Source organism: Notamacropus eugenii, chromosome 4 (assembly GCF_028372415.1).
Source record: "Notamacropus eugenii isolate mMacEug1 chromosome 4, mMacEug1.pri_v2, whole genome shotgun sequence".
Lineage (NCBI taxonomy): Eukaryota > Metazoa > Chordata > Mammalia > Diprotodontia > Macropodidae > Notamacropus > Notamacropus eugenii.
The window spans coordinates 33,136,484-33,160,542 of NC_092875.1; the positions used below are offsets into that span (position 1 = coordinate 33,136,484).

Sequence of the window (24,059 nt, forward strand, 5' to 3'; positions counted from 1 at the left end):
CCTGTGCTCTAGGGCCCTATTAAATAAATCTGTTACTCAACAGATGGGCATGCTTGTCTCCTCATGGATATGGTCATGGATTGCCTCAGTAACACATGCTGGTGTTCTTAAAGGTGAATCAACATGTATATCCCAGAATTCAGGGGAACTGGGTGATCTTGGGCACAACTATTGGCTTCTATTTACTCAGCCATAAGAAAGGCAGCAAGACCTGATTGCTAAAGTCCTCCATCTGACAGGCACTTGCCGTGTCACCCTGAGTGAGTCATTGACCTCTCATTGATCTGGATAACTCACAAGATGCAAAAAAAAGTGCAGACCTGCATTGGTAGAGAGAATTTCCTCAGTGGAAGGTCTCATGCCAATAAAACCCAAAGACCCATCCCCAAAGGACAAAAGATACAGCAATACTAGCACTGGCCATGTCTTTGGAAAGCTGTTTATAAAGAGTAATGAGAATTATTGGCACACGTGTGAATATGTATCTCAGTACACACCTGGATGTGTCTGCCTGAGTTTATAATTCAGCACACATGTGTATGGGGAGGGGCACATGACCCTGGAGCACAATGAAGCTAGGGCTACTTCCCATCACCCTGGCAGGCAGTGTGGTGCAATGGAAAGAGCCTTTGTTTGTGAGTGAAGAGACCTGGGTTCTAATCTGGGCACCTCAATTGACTTGGGATCAGTGATGACTGCAGAGTATTCACCTTGTCCAAGGACCCATGCCCTAACCAAGGGGAAGGTCCCTTTTGCTCTCTGGATCTGGATTTCCTCATTTGTGAAATGAGGCAGTGGGGTCAGATGGCCTCTGTCTGCCAGCTCTAATATACAGCAAATGTAAGTGCGGGTGAAGGCATAAAAGGAGGGGGGCCCTCTAGGCTTCCATATTGCTTTGCTTTTCCAGGATTGTAAATCCTAAGAGAAGAACAGGACCTGAGAGATCCTCCGTGGATTAGAGGCAAGATTGGCCTTAGATACATTCAATCCACCCCACTCATTTCAGAGGTAGAAACTGGAATTCACTTGGCTAAAGTGTGGCTTAATGACAAGAGTCAGGATTTGAATCCACATCTCCTACCTCTCAGACCAGGCCTCTTTCTATCACATCACCTCTTGCCCTTGACAAAGGGGAAGGGGGTCCACTTCCTCACATTCTTGCTTCATGGGAGGGTGTGAGTTGGAAGCTATGGCAGCTTCCTTCCAGGACTCTGGACCCCTCCCTGGACCCCCTGCCAAGCCTGGTTGGTTTCCAGATCTCCCTTGCTGGGGAGCTTGGCGGGGTCCCAGACCTAGGTTGTATGAGTGTGTGTGTGTGTGTGTGTGTGTGTGTGTGTGTGTGTGTGTGTGTGTGTGTGTGTGTGTGTGTGCTTTCCCTCCTTTCCTGAAAACAGATAGTAGATGTGTGAATAGCCTGGTCTAGAAGGGATTAGAAGGGTAGGGGTAAGGCTTACAAGATACTCAATAAAACAAAATTCAGGGGGGGTAGAAGATAGGAAAAGAGTGGATCCTCTATACAGCTACTACCAGAAAGGGCCCTCCTCCTCTTTCTTCAGTCTTTCCTGCTTCAGGGAACAGATGCAAAGTTTCAGGTCGAAAGTCATATATGAACTGGCTTTATGTGCAGAAAGAGCAGGCATTTATCTACCAAACCCAAGGTGCATGTCTCTCTCCCCCGAACGTTCCCCTTGATGTCTTGTGCAGTGACCGAAATTTTATCATCAGACAATAATTCCTGGGTCTTTAGGGTCTATGTCCCCCTAACTATTTCCCTTGCTGCAATGCCCATCCCTCTGAAAAGTTGGTTTACACCTTCATCATTTTCTTTTTTAACATCTTAGCTAGGGCTAGCTTATCACTCTTACAGAGCAGTTAACTTTGTAAGGGAGCCAGGTGGACAAAGATTTGAGATGAGAATGGGTGGCTCTGCTTGGGGTACTGCACTGAGGACCCTGAACAGTTTGAGGGATCATGGGGAGGAGAGGGAAGAAGGCACAACTTTGCCCTTCCCTGGCATCCCCTGCTCCTGAGAACCAAACACAGCTGGGGTCCTACCAGCTTAGTAAAATATCTGAGCTCCCACTCTTGACAATGCTAAGGAAGAAACCTGCCCCAACATGTCCCCCTACATGTGGGGTTTCCTCCCTACACCTCAAATACACATGGATATTAGAGGGGCAGTACTTAGCTCTCTGTCAGGGCCTCAGTTTCCTCTCTGTGAGATAGGGTGGATAATGTAACTGGGAGAAGGTATTTCTTGGTTTCCTCCATCTATCGGCAATGTTACCCTGGATAGTGCCCAGCCTGGGTCAGCCAGGGGCAGTAAGGGATGTCTTGGAGGAGTAAAGGAGGGTGAGTACTACTCCTAGCTCCCTCCATAACCCTTTATAGAGGCTTAATACTATGTATAGCAGTCCTCCTATGCACATGTTTGCTAAGATACACATGGGTACTCATCCACAGACATGACAGCCAGTAGATGTCTCAAGTTCATCTTATGCCCTCCCTAGGGGGTCAGATAAGTGGCATAGTGGATAGAGCACCAAGGCTGGAATCAGGAAGACTTGAATTCAAATCTGACCTCAGACACTTGCTAGCTATGTGACCCTGGGCAAGTCACTTCACCCTGTTTACTTCAGTTTCTTCATCTGTAAAACAAGCTAGAGAAGGAAATGGCAAACCACTCTGGTATCTTTGCCAAGAAAACCCCAGATGGGGTCATGAAGAATCAGAAACACCAGAAAAATAACTAAACAACAACATGGGGTCAAAGGTTCTACATGTTTCCTCCCTGCTGTGTAAAATAGGACATCTGTTGATTTGTCCTAACACCACCCCCTCCTCTGCCAGTCTACAAGCACAACATTCTTCATCCAGCCAACACTTGGGCCATATTTCCTCTCTCTGTGCTCCCCTTTGTGAATTGGGGGTTCCCCGTCTTGAGTTCTCTCAGCCTTCATCCTTCTCGGAAGCCGAGGTCTCATCTTTTCAGCCCATCCTCAAAGATCTCTGGTTAGAATTGGAAGGGACCACAGAGGCTATCTAACCTGGATCTCTTGTTTTTACAGAGGAGGAAACTGAGACCCGGAGGAGTTAAAATGGCTTGCCCAAAAGTAGCAGACAGAGAACAATAAAGCCAGGATGAAAATCCATGTCCTCAGGATCCACGGGTAACATCTTTGTCACTCCTCTCATGTAGCTGCCTCTACACCACCCCAAATACATTTCTCAAGCCCTCTTATGTGAATGGAGCTGGATTTGGCACCAGAAGATCTAGGGTCTATTTCTTAGAGAAGCTGTCTGTGTGTGACTTTGGATTGGTCACTTTACTTCTCTGGCACTCAGTGTTCCCATCTTTAACCTTAGGAGCCTGGATTAGATCCAAGGGGGCTTAACCTAGGGTCACTGAATTTAAAAGAAAACATTTTGATTGCCGTACTTCAATCTAATTGTAATTCTCTGTATTTCATCTTATACATTTAACAACATGATTCTCAGATGGGATCCATAGGTTTCCCCAGAGCATGCCAAAGGCATCCAGTACATATCCAAAAAGGGTCTCAACTATCCCCGCCCAGCTCCAAATCTTCTATTTTTCATGTCCCCTGGGCTGCAAGGCTCAACCCAGCACATGACAACATTCTGGGTGGGAATTCCACTTCTGATCTTTGCTAAGCATTTGGAGTCTAGCACTTTCACCGTCTTCCTCTCTTCCCTGTGGTCCCATCCCCTTCCACAATCCCAGTTACAGTCCAGGGAACCCCAGACTCAATGTCCTCAGAGGCGAGAGCTCTACAATCCCAGGGATCACTCTTCCTCCTGGGGAGAGTTGCGGTAAACAAGAACTGCAGGGGCCAAGGGGAAGAGAAGAAAGTCAGAGAACACCTTGGACATCTGCCCAAACCTAGGCCTGCTCTTCACCATGATGTACCCCACACAGACACACTCTCGCCTGACAGTCCTGGGCAGTCTCAAGGTTGGGGGTGGATGACCATCATCTCTCTTAGGGTGGCCTGATAGCTCTACTCTGACCCCCACTCAATAAAACAAGCCGGAAACCCAGGGAAACTCAGGAATTTAGCTCCCTGGTTCTGCCCCGCAAAGAATAATGTACAAACTAGAAAAATCTACAACCCTCAAATATAAACAGAAGTATTAAGATTGCATTTGTCTGACAATTTGCAAAGGTTTAAGAGTTACAAAGGTAAATCTGAAAGGTAAACCTTTATGGATTACAAAGAGCCCTTGTAGGCTAATTATAACCACTCTGTGAAGGAAGGACTACAGGTATTTAGATTCCAATTTTACAGATTGGGAAACAGAGGCCAGAAATGACTTGCCCAAGGACACCTGGACAGTAAAGGGGAGAGGCAGGATAGTACAGTGGAAAGATTGTTGACCTTGTCATCAGGGAATGTGAGTTTGAACCGGAACCTGTCACTTATTGCCTGTATGACCTTGGGGCAAGTCATTTCTGTTCTCAGTTTCCCAATCTGTAAAACAAAAGAGTTAGACTCAGTGACCTAAATACCCTTGTAGCTACAGACTGATGATCTGAAAAGTATGATTGGTGGGGCTCACACTCAACCCTACAGCTCAGTTGGCTCTCATGAATTAATAATAGCGTCAGTAATGGCCATCATCTGCAAAAGATTTATGAAACATTTACCTGTGTTAGTTCATTTGACCCTACTCCTAAGTCCATTTTTTGTCCCTTTGGCAGATGAGGAAATTGAGGCTAAGAGAGGGTTTAAGTGACTTGTCTAGGGTCATTCTGCTGATATGTTAACTATCTGAGGTAGGATTTGAAGTTGGGTCTTCCTGACACCAGGTCTACCATTCTATCCATGCTGCTTCAATCACACCTATGTGAGTAAGGCCTTGAGGGGTAGAAGAGAATAGGTATTTATTTAACATTACTATGTGCCAGGTACTGTGCTGAGAGCTTTACAAAAATCTCATTTGATCCTCACACCCATGCTGGGAGGTAGGTGCTATTGGTACACCCATTTTCCAGCTGAGAAAACTGAGGTAGAGGTAAAAGTGATTTGCCCAGGGTCACTAAGCTAGTAAGCATATGAGGCTGCATTTGAACTCAGGTCTTCCTGATTCTAAGGTGCAGCACTATATCCACCACCCCACCTACCTACCTGCCCCTTAGCCAACCTCAAAGTGGAGGGGCTGAGAGCTGGCAGTGCTGGCTTAAAGGACTCCTCTTTTTTGAGGTCTTGGGGGCTGGGTTCTGCAGGTCTTCCATTTAATCTAGACCTGTTCCTGACACTGAGCTCTGGGCATAGGGTGTGAGTGGAGGCAGCTTCCCCTCCAGAGGGAAGTGGGAGGGGACGATAGCATGATGTGATATAACAGAAGGTGCCTAGGATCTCAGTCAGTGGCTCTGGGTTTGAACCTTGGCCCTGCTTCTTACTACCTGTTGGACCTCAGGCAAGTGACGACCTCTGAGAGGCAAAAAAGAAGCCAAAAGCCTAGGCTTCAGTTGGAAATGTAGGATCCTGCTCCCGAGCTCCTGGGAGAAGCTTACCTGTGTCCTGGCGGAACTGGTGCATGGACTGCAGGTCAATAATGTAGGGCACCAGCTGGGCATCCACCTGTCCGAGGACCACACTGCCCCTGGCATCCTCCTTGAGCACATTCTCAATGTGATGGCACACCGTGGCAGTGTAGGGACGCCAGCGGCTGTATTCATTCAGCCACTCCCATACTACCACCCTGGCCAGGTTTTGGGGTGGGAAGCCCAGGCCATTGATGGAGATCAGTGCCCCAGGGCCTGGCCTGGACATGGTGCAACCACACCTGAAGGTCCCCAGGAGAGGAGGACAGGAGGGCTGAGAAAGTCCAATTGTGCCCTCGAAAAGGGGAAAGGGTCAGGAAGCAAGAGAAGCCTCCCTGACCACAGCTATGCCACCTTCTGCTGAGATACCGTTCAGCTGCTGATGTCCATGAGTCAGTGAATGGTCGGTCCGCCCTCCACAGGCCTGGAGTCACAGCAGGAGGCTATAGCCAGCCCCCTCAACCTGGCCTTACTGCCTCCACCTAGAGGTGGCGGGTCCTGGACTCCTGGGTCCTCTGAGCCTGGAAGGCACTGATCCTCAGTCAAAATCCTGTCGAGGGAGGGTGGGGTCACGCGCCTGCGATCCTGGCCGGCCCCCTCCTCTTCTTTCTACCTCTCAGGAAGCCCGTGGTCACGTTCGATCGTGGGCTAAGTCTCAACCTCCCCCTGTCACCAGTCCAGACGGCCCCAGGGCCTGGAAAGCACAAAGTCTGAGTCCCTCCTGGCCCCAGCTCCATCCATTGCCCAAAGAAGCAGCAGCAGCAGCAGCGGCCCTGTCGCCGCCTCTGTCTGCCGGGGGGAGGCGGATCACCCGGCTGTGGGGCCGCCCCCCCGACGGCCCTGTCCCAGGCCTGGCTCCCAGCTCATGCTGCAGCGGGGGATGTCCCCGTCCCCCTCCCCAGAGGAGGGGAGGGTCAGGAAGCCTCCTGCTCTGCTGATCTTGGTAAACGAGCCGGAGAACCGACCCTCTGCTGGGGGCCACCCCCCGCCGGGCCCCACCCAGTGACCTCCCTAGATAAGACGGCTCTCGAGGTCACAGAGGGCGGTGCCTTGACATCCCCCACCTGGCCCAGCCCATTCCCGACACCACAGGGGAGCAGCCCACTTGTGATCGCGACCTGCGGGGGAGACAAGAAAGAGAGAGGGCTCTTTAAGAACGCGTCTCTCTCGACCCTCTTCCCCAGAGAGATAGCAGGAGAGAACAATGGGGAGCCCCGGGGGAGGGTGCCTGCAGAAGGGGGTGATTAAAGGGGTACTGCCCAACAGCTGGTCGGGGAAAGGGGAGCACCTGGAGGGTGGTGCTCCAGGCCCGACAGTGGGGACCGGAGGGTTTCCCGGGGTCCCAGTCCCTTCCCCCACTAAACATCCCTCTTCCCCGCCCCCGCTTCAGCCCAGGGGTCTCTGGACCCCACCAGGCTTGACGGCCTGCCAGTCTGGGGAAGGGCTAAGGGGATGAAAGCAGGGGGAGAATTCACAGGGGGAATGAGGGAGCCTTGCTGCCTCTGAGGGCTGGTTTGGCGGGGGTCACACCCCACCCTACCTTCTCTTCCCTTCTCCAGTCTGGGTGGGTTACATCCCCTCCGGCCCTTCCACGGGGTGGCGCGGAAGGGGATGGGCATGGGGATTCACATGGGGGGCAGTCTTCTCTGGGCAGCCCCCTCTCCCTCTCGGCTCCCTCTTTTTCCGTCCCCAACCGCGGGGATCTCCTTACCGCCCGATCGTCCCTGATCCAGTCCTCTCTGCTCTGGGCACCGCCGCTCTTCTCCTCCCTCTCCTTCTCCCTCTCCCCCTTTCCTCCTCCTCCTCGCTCCGGCTCTAGCTCTCCTTTTCTCCTCCTGCACGGATCGCGGAGGCAGTTGGCCCCCAGGGCTGGAGGCCCTGTCCCGGACTCCTGGACTCCCCGGGGCCCGGGTGTCGGGGAGGGGAGGTGATGATCCTGAGCGAGGGCTCTTCCCTTCGCCAAACCCTCACCAAGCTCGCTTCTCCCAGGACGGACAGACGCCCAGATCCTGTGGCTGGGAGGCAACGGCGACTGCTCTGGGCAGGGGAGGGGAGAGGAGGAGGAAGGGGAGGGGGCCAGCGGAGGAGGAGAAAGGGGAGGAGATATCGCACACCCCCTGTCCTGGCGAACCCCAGCTCCTCAGGCCAGGCCTGGCAATGGGAAGGACCGTCCCACACAACCCTCCCCCAATCTGTTCTTCAGACAAGGTACACTGAGGTCGACTTGGTGGGGGGGGGGGGGGAGCAACTCCAGCCCCCTCTAGGTACTTAAGACCTGGTAGGGAATTTAAAGCCCTAGGAGGGCTCCATTACACTTTCCCATCCTCTGCAGCTTACAGGGGTCTGTGAGGAACCTTGTCTCCTTGTCTCCCTTGTTTTTCTCCAGGGGAACTGAGGGCAGTAGGATGGGCGGTGCCTTCCCACTACCCTTCCCCTTCCAGTGTCTAGCTGCTGGGGAAAGGAAGCCAGGAGTCCTAGCTCTCAACCAGAGGAGGAATTGAGTCCTAAGGTTTTAGGTGGGGTGGGGGCTGGGATGTATCTGCCTTCTCTATTGTGCAGGACCAGAGCTGCCAAGGCATTCCCATTCTACAAAGACTTGTCCCTTCCCCTGCTAGTCTGGCTCTGGCTGGGTGCCCCATGAAAGCAAGAGCAGAGGGGAAAATAACAGAGCAGCTGGGCAGAAGACAGGACCACCTTGGGCCTTGTGTTTATACTAGGGAGGAGGAGCGATACAACTGACCCGCAAGTCAGGGGGTCAGTGGACCTCCCAAAGTGCTCCCCAGAGTATAGCACTGCAAAAGGTCAAGCCCTCCCCTCACCTCACCCCCACAACGGCTCGTAGCCACCATGACTTCAGTGAAAGGGGGCTCAGGGCTGCTTCTGACATTAATATCAGGAACAAAGAAGGCTGGGGCCACCGTCAGCCCCACCCAGTCTACCAAACCAGTCCTTCCTGGCCCTAAAAACAGCTTTAGCTCATTGGAATGTGGTGGGGAGTGCTCTTTACTGCCAGTCAGAAGTCCTAAATTCTACTAGGAGCAGCTAGATCTTACAGTGGATAGAGCACTGCACTCTAATGAAGAAGACTTGGGTTCAGATGTAACTTGAGACACTTACTAGCTGTGTGACCTTGGGCATGTCACATGAATCTCTGCCTCAGTTTCCTCAACTATAAAATGGGGATAATAACAGCATCCACTTTGAAGAGTTGTTGTAAAGCATATAGGCCAGGGCATGGCACATAGTAGGTGAGATATCTATCTATATATCTGACCTACTATATGCCAGGCACTCAGCTAAGCGATGTATCTATATATGTGTAGATATATATAGATATAGAAAGATGCAATATACCAGATATCACTATAACTATTATATTTATCTATATGTATACATGTACATATGCATATGATGTGTATATATATGCATATAGATATAGATTATGTAACATATAATATAATACATACATACTTATTGGCCATACCATCTAAGTGATCTTAAGCAAGTCATTCATTCAATTCAAAATGCGTTTATTTTACCTTTTGCTATTTACACGAAAGACTGAAATGAATCACAGTCGGAGCTCAAAGAAATGACATTTTTCTGGTGGCAGGAGGGAAGGGGGGAGCGGGGAGGGATACAACTTAGAGAGATAGAGTATTTATTCTTTCCCATGTGCTAGGCATGGTGCTATGCCCCAGGGGTACAATACAAGCACACAAGCAATTCCTGCACTCCAGCTGTTTATATCTTAATAAGGGAACATATTAAAAAATTCTTAGGGATGGGGACCAGTGCCACAGAATGATGAGGAGATGGACAGGAAGTGGGGCAAAGGTCTGTTTCCCTGAAAGGTAAGAGCTCACCTGTCAGTGCTGGTTGACCCATGAGTGGAGTCCAGGGTTGTGGTGGGAAGGAGATGAGGTTGGTGAGACATTGCCGAGATGATCTTACAAGTCTCTATATATAGAACTAGCAACTGGAGATCAGGAAAGATCCTCTGGCTGAGGTCTGCCCAAGGGGTTTCAGAAGGCAGAGGTGGTGAGAAGGGAGAATATTCCATGCATGAGGGGATAGTGTGAGCAAAAGATACCAAGGTGGGAATGTCCTGTTGAGGTAGGAGTAAAAAAGCGGGTTTGGCAGGAATACAGAGTTTTGTCAGGGGCATTCCTGGGCCTTAACTGTCTCACCTCTTAAAATAAGAGGGTGAAAGCTTTCAGTCCTTCCTGAACACACAACCTGTTAAGGCTTTGAGCTGTAGCGTGGAAGGAATTTTTATTTTTTTAGAGAACATCTGGTCTACCCCCTCATTTTACAGATGAGAGTCCGGCCCTGAGAGGTAAAAAGTCACACTCATTAAGTAGCAGAACAGAAATTCCAACCAACATCTGCAGTCTAGCTCCAACACTCTTTAGTGTATAATGTGTGTTCATTCTTCGTTGCCGAAGAAGACCACGCCATCAGAGAGATGATGACATGACTTGCACTTGACTTTGTTTTGAGTGAGGGAGGGCTGTGCAGGTCACCAGCTTCACTTCTCCTCCAGAGCCATCTGAATCCAGTGACCAGATATTCATCAGGATGACTGGAGATGACCCAGGATGAGGCAACTGGGGTTAAGTGACTTGCCCAAGGTCACACAGCTAGTGAGTGTCAGGTGTCTGAGGTGAGATTTGAACTCAGGTTCCTCCTGACTCCTGCACTGATGCTCTATCCGCTGCACTACCTAGCTGCCCCAGTGTATAGTGTATAGTGTATAGTGTATAGTGTATAGTGTATAGTGTATGGTGTATAGTGTAGTGAATGGTACCATTCAATCCCCTTTGTAGAAGGTAAGTTCACTGAAGGCAGGGGCTAGATTTGATCTTTGTATTCCTGGTGGCTAACATTTTTTTTTAACCATACCTGTATTTTCCTTGTTATATGGAACTCCCAAGGAGAAATTTTCCTCTACCCATACTGACTTGCTCCTGGTCTGCAGTTTAATAGTCTTAGAGAGTTGGCAAGGACACTGAGAGATGAAGTCCTTTGCTTAGAGCCCCAGGGGTGGGATTTGAACCTCCAGGCCTTTGACTGCCCTGATGGCTCTCTCTCCCCACTCTTCCATGCCTTGTATTCAACAGGCATTTGAGCAATGATCATTGAATTGATCTGATATTTCTTTTTTGCTGTGATCATCCTTTGGATCTGACTGCTTTTCTATCTGTGAGCCAGGACCTGTTTCCAGGGTATATAGCTTTTCACCCTCAAGCAACTTGCAGTTAAACTTTCACAAACCCCCTTTCTCCCCATACTGTTCAGATGGATTATCTCCAATGTGCAAAGCCCTGTCCTAGGTACTACAGGGGAAGATGAGTTAAGATGTGGCGGAAGACAAAGAAGGGATTGAATTATATGATGTCTCAGGGCGTTTTCAGTGTTAAATCCTCTGAAGCAAAGGCCTGGGAACCTGGGAACATAACTGTGGCTCTGAGGCTTCAGTAGGAATGCATTATCCCAATTTGGCCCTTTGCTCAAACCTAAGGCCTGAAGGACTCCCCCAGGCCTTTAAAATCGCCCTTCCTCCCTCCCCTGCCTGGTACTTAGCTTATAACCCTGGTCACACTGGCCACTCCCTTGGCAAGGGCCTGGTGACTGAGAAAAACGATCTCAAAATTATAGGGACTTTAAGGAGGTTATTTCCCATGTGACTGGGAGAAGGGATAGAGAGCCAATAAATCTGCTTCTGATTTCCCTGAGAAGTCAGTGGAAGTCACCTGGCTCTGGCAGGAGGCTGGGCCAGTGGGAGATGGGGTGTTGCTGCCTTAGATTGCAGCTCCTGCCTCTGTTACACACCAAGCCCTGGACACCCCAGGGAGGCTGAGAATCTCAAGTAGCCCAAAGGATCCTGGAATTTAGGGGTACCAGGGACTTTAGCACATAGAATGCCAGAATTGAGAAGAAACTTAGAACATAGAATGTCAGAGCCTTAGAGGGTCATTAGAGCAAAGAATATCAGAGCTAGGGGAGGGAACTTAGAATAGGGAGTGTCAGAATTGAGAGGGTCCTTAGGACAGGGAATGTCAGAGCTGAAAAGAGTCTTAAGAGATCATCTCATCTAGCATAAATTTTGACTACCCAGCCTTGATAGACATGCCTAGAGTCACACAGGTAGTTACAATTTTGAAACTTACCTATCATGCTGTTTTACAAACGTCTTACATGTATTAACCCACTTGGTTCTCACAAGTACCAAAGGTATAATGTAAAACCCCATTTTAATGTAAAAGGTATATATATAAAACTCCATTTTACAAAAGGGAACTGATGCTCAGAAGTGAAGTCGCTCACTAAAGAAGGCAGGATTTGAACCCGGGTCTCCCCTGATTCCAAGTCCAACATTCTTCCCCATTACTCTGGCAAACTGCCTCTCAGTTAATCCCTTTATTTAACTCAGATCCTTCCTGAAAGACCTAGCTCAAGTCCTGCCTAAAAGGCAGAGGCAGGTTTTGAACTCAAATCTGTCCTGATTCCAAGGCCAGGGTTTTTGTGCTATACTATACCTATTCTGAGGAGTTTTCCTCGACATCCCTCCCAAAGGACATGGACTGTCTCACTTTTGGCTTTCTGTCCCCAGTACTTAGCACAGTGCCCACAAATAAATCTCTTATCACCAGATATGCTTATTGATGCAACAGGAGCCCAGAGTGGCCAATATCACTGGGAGCGGGAGTCAGCGTTCACCATGGTCACCATACACCAAAAGTGAGTAAATCTCTCTCCCTTTAAAATGTGAAAAACTCGTTATTATTGGAAACTTTTTCTTTATTGCTGGTTGAATAGAGTGCCCTCGTGTGTTTCTACATTGTAATATCACTTTAGGTCTTTCAAAGGATGACACTGAGGGAATTTCATTATCAATACACTCCCATGGCAAGGTTTTCCTTCCTGCTTCTTCTAAGGCTCTTTGGGAAGCTCTGACAGTCAGAGGCAGGGAGGGGGGCTATGAGGTGACCAACTCTTGATCAAGAGGAGGGAGTGATCTTGAGTAACAAGGCCAGCTCTTTGCTCCTTAGAATTGGAAGAGTCCCTATAGTCCAATCCTTCATTCTACAAATGCGTTAGAATTGGAGAATTAGTTGTTCAGTCATTTCTGTCTTGTCTTACCCTTTGTGACCCTTTGGGGTTTTCTTTGCAAAGGTACTGGAGTGTTTTGCCATTTCCTTTTCCAGCTCATTTTACAGGTGAGGAAACTGAGGTAAACAGGATGAAGTGACTTGCCCAGGGTCACACAGCTAGAAAGTATCTGAGGCCAGATTTGAAATCTGGAAGATGAGTCTTCCTGGCTCCAAGCCCAGTGTTCTGTGCACTACGATGCCACCTAGCTGTCCTAAGTAACTCCTGGTGAGGAGACATCCCCTCTAATCAATTATTCAATCAACATGCATTTACTAATTAATTTCTACCTTGGAGAAGCCTTCCACCGGAGATCCCACTCTTTTGATGGGCGATTCCCTTGCCTAAACTACTGTTTCAGGAAGGGCTCCAGCCATGATTTAGATGCCTAGGACACTCTCTCCTCAGACCTCTCCTTGCCAACCACCCTGCCTCCTATCAGGTACCGTCTTCCCAATCCTTTTCCATCTTTTAATTTTAGTTTTTCTTTTCCATTAAAATGTAGGCTCTTGGAGGCAAATGGGACTGCCTTGGTTCCTTAAATTTATGTCCGTAGCATTTAGCACTTTGCCTGAATAAATATGAGAGCTCTCTCTGCCTCTCCCTCCCTCCATCTCTCTTTCTCTTTCTCTTTCCCCTCCATCTCTCTCTCTTTCTCTCTCTGTCTCTCTCCCTCCATCTCTCTCCCTCCCCTCCTCCCCCTCTCTCTTTCTCTCTCTCCTTCTATCTCTCTCTTTCTCTCTTTTCCCCATCTCTCTCTCCCTCTCTGTCTGTTTCTGTTTCCCTTTCCTTCCATTTGTCTTCCTATCTTTCTGTCTCTGATTCTCTCCCCTCGCTATTTCTGGCTGTCTCTGTTTCTTTTTGTCTTTTTTCTTCATTTTTGTCTTCACTTTTTCTCCTCCTCCTCTTTCTTCTCTCTGTCCCTCTCCCTCACTCTCTCTCATCTCTCTCTTTCCTCTCTCCCTCCCTCTTTCTCTGTCTGTCTCTGTCTGTCCAATTCTTTGTGTCTCTCCCCTAAATGCCCAGCACTGCGCTAAGTACTAGGTGTACAAGGATTTCATGAAGTGAGAGATTCCTGGCCCACAGAGAACTTCTCTTTTGGGAAAGGCCATATGCTTGTGTATATGCAAAATAGATACAAGGTGATTTGGGACACTGGATATCTGCTTTACAACTTCCAGTCTTAGGGAGGCACTGGAGAGCACTAAGAGGTTAAGTGACTTCATCAGGGTTACTAGTCCTTGGGTGTCAGATGTGGTACTTGAACCCAGATCATTTGACTCTGGTCACTGTTTCATGATTGCATGTTGCTTTTCAGCAAATATTTGTTGATTAATTAAATAAATACTAGCTATGTTAGAAGGTAAAAGGGTCTCCAAGAGGACAATTTGAGAAAGTTTCTTGGAGGAACGAGCTTTTCAGTTGGGTTTCAAAGGATGGATGAGCCTTAACAGGTAAAAAGGGGCAGGGAAGGCATGTCAGGCATAGGGAACTACTTGAGCTATGGTGTGGAGGAAGGAGAGTACAAAGTACATTGAGAGGGACAGGAGGTAGTCCACTTTGGCCAGCATACAGAGTATTTTGGTTGGTGGTGTAAGATTTCAGAGGGTCTTGAGGAATGATAATGTTGGGTCTTTGTATAAGGAAGGTTGTTCTACCATCTGTTAGTCAGTCAGCAAAGCAGCATTTATTAAGCACCTACTATGTTTGAGACACCGGGCTCAATGCTGGGGATACAAAAAAAAGAGCAGTCTCTGCCCTCAAGGAGCTCCCAGTCTAATGGGTGGGATGAGAAGTGGATGGATTAGAGGGGGAGGAGAATGGAACCTGGTACAATAATCCAGGCAGGTGGAAAGGAGATGGCATGAAGGTGGAACTTCAAGAGAGGGACAGATGCCACCAGGCTCATGCTGGAAGTGGAAACAGGACTTAGTAGAAGCAGAGGGAAGAGTCAGGGATCAATTCCAAGGTGCAAAGAGAGGGGACAAGGTGAATCGGTGGTGACAGGAATAGGAATAGGGAAGTCAGAGGAAGGGACAGGCAGATGGGTTTTTTTCAGTGTGTGCTGTTTGTTAGAATTGTTCTCTTGGAATCTTCTGCTTTCCAAGGAGGGAGGGAAGCAGGGAGATGGGAGAAGGGGAGACAGTGGGTGTGTATGGGGGGAGGAGACAGTGGGAGGAAGAGATTTAAGAGCCCAGGCAACCTCTGTGTCTGAGATTTTCCTGCTTTCACCCCTCCAAGGAAAATGCAATTTCTCAACTGGGAACTGGAGAAGGAAAAGGAGCCAAAGGCATGCCACCCTCTGGTGGTCATTCTTGGTTTTGCTATGGTTGTTTTAGTAATGGCAGGCAGAGGTTATGAGTTGTAGAACTTTAAGAGCTGGGAGGGGCCTTAGAATAGGGAAAGTCAGAGTTGGAGGGGCCTTAGAACAGGGGATGTCAGGCTGGGAGGGGCCTTAGAACATGGAATATCAGGGCTGAGAAGGACCTCAGGGACCATCTGCTTTCAGGGAGAAAGCTAGGTAATGTCAGAACTAGGTCTTTCAACTCTGTTGAGATTTCTTTTTAACAAGACAATCTAGTCTAACCCTCTTGTTTTACGGATGAAAGAAGCTAGTTCCCAGAGAGGGGGAAATTACTTGCTTGGGACTGCCCAGTTAGTAAGAATAAGATTCACATCCCAACTCTCTGGGAATTTGCTATTGCATAAAGCAAGGAATGACTGTGAAGTCTGGGGGCCACCCTGCCTGTTAAAGCCACAACCTGCCGGTAAAATTTCATTGTATTCTAGCCTATCTCACTGAATAGACTGTCTGAGAGATCTGGCCTAAGTGCAGCAGGTGTGTGTGTGTGTGTGTGTGTGTGTGTGTGTGTGTGTTTGTGTGTCTTTATGTGTGTATGCATGTACACGTGTGTGTGTGTGTGTGTGTGTGTGTGTGTGTGTGTAGGGGGTAGGGAAGTCATTTGTTTCAAGTCTTAATTTTCCTTCTAGCCCCATTTCAAAAATTTTACTTTTCTGGGAGTTCTTAGAATGCTTTTTTTTGCCTAGGCTCTGTGGCTGGCATTGGCTGCTAACATTGGGAGAACCATCTGCCTTATCTGTGGGACCAAGAGAGAATGGAGGTGGTGTCGGAGGAAGGAGAACCACACCTCTGGTATCCCCCGGGAAGTTTGCAAGACTGGAAGGGGGCAGTCCTCAGATGTAGAGGCTGTATCCTCATTCCAGAAGAAAGAAAATATGTTCCCTAAAGAGGGGGAGGGTATTTCTGGTTTGTCTCTGGATCCTAGATTTCCTTCTTCTTTCACAGTTCATCGAAGTGAAGATTGCAGGAAGGATGGGACCTTTGCCAGGGTTTGCTTCTTTCAAAGAGCTTCTCATTGGTGGTCCTAGGTTTGGAAAAAGGCACCATCCCTCAGTGATAACACTGGTGTCCCTGACAACCAGGCAAAGGTTATGTTTGGGGTGGTATTTCTGACAGTGGGATGGGCTGCACTGAACTATGCACACTCTCTGACCCGGACCTCCTCAGGAAGAGGAATATCCCTTTAGATGCTCAAAATCCTGCCAATAATATGATAAAACCAACCAAGGTCCTCTAACTCCGGAGGATCTGATCTCTCTCCTTGGTGATCTCTGGGTTCAATTAGCATCTACTTTAACAACACAACAGTAACACCAAAATGCAATGATGACGACTTGATGTTCAGTCATGTTCCAACCCTTTGTGATATGATAGAGCAGGCCAAGTCCGCTGTCCATCAAGTTTTCTTGGCAAAGATACTGGAATCGTTTGCCTCCTCCAGTGGGTCATCTTATGTTAGAACTCTCCCCTATGACCTGTCTGTCTTGAGGAACCCTGCATGGCATAACTCAGAGTTTCGTTGAGCTATGCAGGCCCTTCTGCCGTGACAAGGCAGTGATCCAGGACAGGAAAGGGATGATGAATATTGTTATCATTCAGTCGTTTCAGACTCTCTGTGACCCCATTTTGGGGTTTTCTTGGCAGAAATATTGGAGTAGTGTGCCATTTCCTTCTCTAGTTCATTTTACAGATGGGGAAACAGAGGTAAGCAGGGTTAAGTGACTTGCCCAGGGTCACACAGCTGGTAAGTGTTTGAGGCCAGATTTGAACTCAGGAAAGCGAATCTTCCTGATTTCAAGCCCAGTGCTCTGTGCACTATAGGGGCCCCCTAGCTGCCCTTTAAAGCCCTAGGGATGAGTATAACATGATGACAAAACAACAGAAAGATGACATCACGATGACACCATGGCACCATGATGACAACACCTTGAGGATGACAACGTTCAACACAAGTCTGATAAAGACGCCACAGTGACAGTGATGACCACGTAGCAGTAGCAGCAAGAGCTAAAATTTATACAGCACTTCAGGTCTTCCAAGTATCTACATCATTTCATTACATTTCATTAATATCATCAATTATTAATATCACCAATGATCAATATCAAATATCAATCATTTCATTAATATCATCAATTATTAATATCACAAATGATCAATATCAAATATCAATCATTTCACTAATATCAATTATCAGTAATATCATCAATGAATATCCTCAAAGATAGTTTATATGTCTTCTTACATATTTCATATTTATGTATCTATGTACATGACATTTCCTCCCAGGGACATGTAAACTCCTAGAGGTCAGGACTTGTTTGGTTTTTTTGTCTTGGCAGTCCCTCAGTGCCTAGAGTAGGTATTTTAGTTAAACACTTGATGACTCCCAAGCCCACATATCCAGACCCAAATTCTTCCCTGAACTCCGATCCCTGGTTGCCACGCACTTCTACCTTGGAGTCACACTGGTACATCAAATTCAGCTCGAAAGAGCTCATTCTTTTTCTTCCCCCTTTTCTGTCAAACTTTCCCCTCTTCTCCATGTTACCCAGTTTCCTTTCCGGGTTCTGCTATTTCCCTTTGTGATCTTGGATAAATCTCTGGCCCTCAGTTTCTTGTCAAATGAGGGGTCAGACGAGGTGACTTCTGAGATTCCTCACAGCTCCAAATCCTGTGCAATGTTTTATTCTTCTCTTTTCCTCTTTTAATGTGAATTCCTTAGCCTAGTATTTAAGGTTCCCTAAAATCAAGGCCTGACTGACCTTTCCAGACTTACATCACCTTCCTCCCTTTCACACATCCTTTCCTTCAGACAAATTGGACAGTTAACTCTTTCTTGAACATCTAGATGCTCAAATGGACTGTTATTTCCTGCCTCAGGGCACTTGCACTAGACCATCCCTCATTTTAGGCACACATCTCCATTTGTTCAAATTAGAAACAAAAACACCTAGTAAATTTTCCCCCACAACAAAAGGCACAGAGCTGACTTCAGTTTGACAAGATAAATTTGGCTGAAGCAGACAAAGATTCCAGGGCATTTGTTGAGACCTCTGCTGCGGAAGCTGAACCAGGGGTGAGGACAGCTGTGAATATGGCAACTTCCTATTTTAACTAATAATTCTTGCTAACTTGTTGCTAGGATCAATTGTATCTAAGCCTAAAGGACTAAGTGCAGCCAGCACCATTTAAGCTTCAGCCTCCCTAGGAGAACTGCTGCTCACTTTACCCATGTGATGACTGTGGTCAAAATAATTCTCTTGTAAGGCTCAGTTCAGATGACACCTCTTCTTGTTTCCCTGACTCAAAAAGTACCCTTTCTCTACATATCTTCCAAGATCACTTTGTCCATTCCTTCCATCCTATCTTCTGTGATGTCATCACAGAATATGTGTCATATTCCCCTATTAGAATGCAAGCTTTTTGAGGGCAGGTACTGAGTCGCTTTTTGATCTTCCTATCCACAGTGTCTAGCACTGCTGTCAGTGTGCATTTAAGCACGTTTATTAAGTCATATTGAGTTGGATTGAAATGAGAGGGTAAAGGCTGGACTTAATAACTATTTGGTCATACTGATGAGGGAAAGAGTCAATAGGGAAAGGTCACTTTAAGGTTGAGAGCCTGAGTGATTGACAGATCAACCAGTCAATCATCAAGTATTTATTAAACACCTGCTGTATTCTGGGAACTATGTTAGGCCTGGGGATACAGAGGCAAAACTGAAACAATTTCTGTCCTCAAGGACCCTACTATCTATTCAGGGGAAAGAAAAGTTTGGGAAAGGATAGGGAGGAAGAAACCCGAGAAATGATTCCTAGGTATATCCCACAAAGCTTCCTTCCTCTGCCCTCTGGTAGGCTCTTTCTCATGAGGGGTCCTGTGGACAGAAAATGGTGAGAAAGGTGCTATTCTAGTTACAGGGAACAAATCACAATGATGATACTTGTGATGGATCTCATAGGTACTCCTTCTGACTTCATGACTTCTGATACTGTGTAGTTCTGATCCATGCTTTTCATTACGTACATAGGAGTTCCACCCAAAGATTTTGGGGGCCATCCTTTGTATCAGGAATTCTTTAAATGTTTGAAAATATATTTCAATATCTCAGTTTCAACATGATTAGTTTCCTTTTGTCATTCTATGCATTTAATATTTTCTTTTGATAATATTTTATTATGGGCATTTAAAAACACTTTGACACAAGATCCCTGGGCTTTAGCAGACTGCCCAAGGGGTCTAGGATACAAATGATGCTAAGAACCTCTGCTCTCCTCCATCCTTTGTGTAAATACCAACGGAGTATGTAGATGAGCATCCTACACCTTTGCTGTATGTCTTCTCCACCTCCTTTATGGAGCATGTATCTCTCTAGTGACATCCTTTATGCCATTTCTTCCACATAATTGTTCTTTGGTAATATGTTGTAGTCCACTCATGTCCATTATCTGCCACTCCATTAACTCGTTGGGTGATGCATCACTTTAATCCTTTGGAGATACTGATATTCCATTATCATGATATGACATACAATATCACTGGAAGAATGTTGATGTGAATGAGATGGTTTTTTGCTTCAGAGATGCTTGGGTGCTGTGGAGGGTTATCAAAAACATTTGAGTAAGCACCAAATCTCAAGCCATACAATAAAGCAGTAATAATTAAAATAGTTTGGTGCTGTTTAAGAAATGAAGTGGTTGACCAGTAAAATAGATTATACAATATATAGAAACTAACAAGCACAGTAAACTGTTTGATTAACCCAAAGATACAAGAGCAAAGGTGATATAAGCAAATTAGGGAAGCACAGAAAAAAATTACTCATCAGATTTGTGAATAGAAGAATTAGCAAACAAACAAGAGATAGAGAGGGCCATGGAGATAAAGTGGATAATTTTGATTACATAAAATTAAAAAGATTTTGCACAAACAAAACCATTGTAGCTAAAATTAGAAGAAAAGCAGGGAAAGGGAGATTTTTTTTATAACAAATTTCTCTGATAAAAGATTCATTTATCAAATATATAGAGAACTGATCCAAATTAATAAAAAATAGTCATTCCCCAATTAACAAGTGGCCAAAGGGTATGAATGGGCAGTTTTCAAATGAAGAAATCTAAACCATCAATAATTATATAAATGCTCTAAGTCACTAATAATCAGAGAATGTAATTTAAAGCAACATTGAGACCTTACCCTAAGTCCATCAAGTTGGCCAAGATGACAGAAATAGAAAATGACAAATGCAGGAGGAGATGTGGGAATATAGGTACACTAATGCACTCTTGGTAGAGCTGTGAACTGGTCCAACCACTCTGGAGAATATTTTGGAACTGTTTCCAAAGGGCTTTAAAACTGTGCATACCCTTTGACCAATCAATACCACTACTAGGTCTGTATCCCAAAGGGATCAAAGTAAAAGAACTCAGATGTACAAAAATATTTGTAGCAATTCTTTCTGTGGTGGCAAAGACCTGGAAATTGAGGAGATACTCTTTGATTAGGAAATGGATGAACATGTTATGATATATGAATGTAATGATTCTATCACTATTTGTGGTAAGAAGTAATGAAGGGGATAGCATTAGAAAAACTTGGGAGAACTTTTATAAACTTATCAGAACCATGAGAGAAATGGGCACAGGAACAAGAATATTGAAAAGACTTAGCAACTTTGATCACGATAATGATCCATGGCAGCTTCAAAGGACTCACGATAAAAAATGCTATCCACCTCCACATACAGAAGTGCTAGACTCAGAGTGCAGACTGAGACATAATTTTTCTTTATTTTTCTTTCTGTTTTCTTGCTTTTTCTTTTTTTTTAAGAGCATGGCTAATGTGGAACTATGTTTTTTCATGACATCATGTGTAATAGGTGTCTTTCTTGCCTTCTCAATAGTGGGGGAGGGGTGGAGGAAGGGAGAGAATTTGGAATTGAAAATTAAAATGAAAAAAATTAAAAGTCATTTGGAGAGTTCTTGGAAAGATCTTTGAACTTGGGATGATAGGACCACAGTTTTAATCCACTTACTCCTTCATTAGAGCTCCTTGAGGACAGAGACTATTTTTGGCTTGCTTTATATCTCTAGTTCGTAGTACTATCCCTGGCATATAGTAAGTGTTTATTAAGTGCTCACTGACAATCTGTGTGACCTTGAACAAGATACTGAGTGTCTCTGGGTCTTAGTTTTTTTTCTCTGTAAAAAGAAGGGATTGGTTTAGATCAATGATGGCAAACTCAGAAATGGTTGTTGGTGGACCTCATTTTCACTACCCTGTATTTCATCGATATTTATTTGGTTAAGCATGTCCTGTTACAGTTTAATCTGATTAGGGCTGTGAGCATGACACCTCTGGACTAGAAGATTCATTCCAACTCTTAAACTCTGATTCTATGATCCAAGTCATAGAATCTCAGAAGCACAAAATCTGAGGGCTGAAAGGAACCATCCAGTCCAACCCATGTCAAATAATCTCTGTTACAAGGTACCCAACAAATGGTCATCCATTATCTATTTGAAGACATCCAAGGAGGAGGAATCTCTCAAAGTAAGTCATTCCCTGTTTTCTGGCTTAACTTTTGTTTAAATTTCTGGCTTAACTTTTGTTTAAGGAGAATTTCTGGGAGAATATGACAGACTCTACTTTGCATTGTATTGTTTTGTTTGTACTGTATTGTTTGCATTCTCCATTTTGCTGTATATGATCCTGGCATGAACTCTAGAATTTGTGGCAGCAGCTGGTTTTCATCAATATCTTTCTTTGCTCCCTTAATTAGTTCTGTAATTTGAGCCCCAGGGCCCAGTGATGTGAGAGTCTCCCCTTGTTGGTGGAGATTGTTGGTGGTTGTATGAAGGGGGTATGGTGGAGTTGAAGAGAAGAGAGAAGATTCAATCTCTTGACTTCTTTGTAGTGTCTTAGGACTCTTTAAGATCTTGAGTCTCTTCTGGCTCAACAGTGGCTTCAGGTGCTTATGGCTTCCATCTTGGAAAAAGAAGATGGTTGATGCCAACCCTACTTCAATTTGCTGAAGGGAAAATAAGACTCTGGGAAGAGGCCATCATGAGAAGGTCTTCATCATCTCCCTATACCCAGTTTGTTACACTAGAGACTTTGGGAAGTCTATGACTCTCTTTCTTGGTTGAGCTGAGTTACTTTGCTCCTAACAGGAAAACTTCTTTACTGTGTGTTATCTGGTACATGTTTTCCTATGTATACTTTCTCTGATTTCTGTTTTGTCATTGACTTGAATTAAAAGATTTCCTTGCTACTTGATATGTCTGTTCAGGGTAGCTAGATGGTGCAGTGGATAGAGTGCCATGCCTGGAAGTCAAGAAGACTCATCTTCCTGAGTTCAAATCCAGTCTCAGACACTTGATAGTTGTGTAATCCTGGGCAAGTCACTTAACCCTATTTGTCTCAGTTTCTTCATCTATAAAATGATCTGAAGAAGAGAATGGCAAACTACTTCTCTATCTTTGCCAAGAAAACCCTAAGTGGGGTCACAAAGAGTCAGGCATGACTGAAAAATAACACAACCATGACAACCACCACAACCATCACCCCACCATGTGAATTCATTGTGGAACTGGTACTTGGTGTAAGGGAGTCAAGCCTTTGATATAAAGCTTAGGCCTTCCTTTCCTTAATAATGGATAGCAATCAGATATTTAACTTGACCCTGAAAACCACATTCCCTGGACTAACAATATTAAAGGAGACAGGGATATAATTCTTGCCTTGTACCCTTCTTTTTGAGGGGATCAGAATGGTTAACCTTCTGACTCCAAACTCATGTTTCCCCTTCTGGTAGTAAATAAAATCTCTCTTAGAGAAAGGTATGGTAGAGGATAGTAGAGGCTAGAGATATCTGTTCTGCCTCAGAGCTATACAACAACATCCCCATGTTATATATGGGGGACGGCCTTGCTACAGTACAAACAAAACTTAATTGCTCGAAAGGGAGGATTTCAGTTTTTGGGCTATCTCCTTCCCTTATCTAGTCTGTCAGGTAGCTCCTCTTGATTTAGTGAAACCAGCAATATCAACAAGGACCATCCCTTATAACTACTGATACACATTCTCCTTAACAAGTATACTTTGTTCTTTATATAATGAGCAGCCATATTTTTCTTTGATTCATGTAATGTATAAATCAACTAGCTAAACTGTGAAAGACACATATTCCTGTCACCTGTGGGTGGGGTGTGTATAAAATCTGTTCTCTGATTCATTCTGGCTCATTTAGCATTAGATAGTCTAGCTGACGTCTAAAGTCATGTAATGGTTTGATTCTCAAAATGAGGGAGATGGATTAGATGACCTCTAAGTTCCCTTCCAACTCTAGAACTGTAACCTTATAATTTGCCTTAGCAGTTTCAGCTGAATGATGAGATCAGAAACCAGACTGTAGGAAGTGGAGCTACTTTTTGTAGATGACTTCTCAAGAAGTTCAGCCTCAAAAGGCAGGAGAGATATGGATGATAGTTAGCAGGAATGGATGGATCAAGACAGGGTGTTTTGAGGATGGGGGTGGGGTGGGGCAAGGGCCTGTTTGTAGGCAGTTGACAAGCAGCCAGTACCCAGGGAGAGATTGTTGGTAATCAAGAGAGTGGGGATGACAGACCATTACCATTACTCTGCCTACATTTTCCTCTCTTCCCAATCTCATCCACTTGGTGAACAGTTCAACTCTATAGTATCCTCTATGAGTTAACCAAGAAGCATTTATTAAGCACCTACTATGTACCAGGCAGAGAAGCAATGTGGCTTATTAGATATAGAACTGATGTTGAAGGCAGGAAGACTGAGGTTCATGTCTCCCCTTTGACACATAATGGCTGAATAGAGAAGTTACTTGACCTCTCGATGCTTTAGGCAACTCTCTAAGACTAAGTTGGAGAGAAGATGCTGACCTGCACTGGCAGAGGGAGTTTCCTTACCTGAGAATTCCCTTCACCAATGAAA

At 45.7% G+C, this 24,059-nt stretch overlaps 1 protein-coding gene and 1 long non-coding RNA gene across 4 annotated transcripts in view; one reads left to right on the forward strand and one right to left on the reverse strand.

Moving 5' to 3' along the window:
* DTX1 (deltex E3 ubiquitin ligase 1) overlaps positions 1-7,584 on the reverse strand; it is a 62,236-nt gene extending 54,652 nt beyond the window's left edge. The window contains exons 1-2 of one of the 2 annotated variants that reach the window (XM_072600396.1): positions 7,281-7,584; positions 5,540-6,687 (exon numbers count right to left, since the gene is read on the reverse strand). In XM_072600396.1, the coding sequence (XP_072456497.1) occupies positions 5,540-5,798 (259 nt within the window). In that variant the 5' untranslated portion in view covers positions 5,799-6,687; positions 7,281-7,584. The remainder of the gene's footprint in view (positions 1-5,539; positions 6,688-7,280) is intronic. The other variant, XM_072600397.1, reaches the window with a different exon arrangement.
* LOC140499243 (uncharacterized) lies at positions 6,681-23,616 on the forward strand. Of its 2 annotated transcripts, none has more exons than XR_011965324.1 (3): positions 6,681-6,809; positions 12,226-12,313; positions 15,773-23,616. It is a non-coding gene; the product is annotated as an uncharacterized lncRNA (long non-coding RNA). The 2 variants fall into 2 exon arrangements; XR_011965323.1 differs by lacking the exon at positions 6,681-6,809 and adding an exon at positions 7,669-7,777.
* Positions 23,617-24,059: the final 443 nt, after the last annotated feature.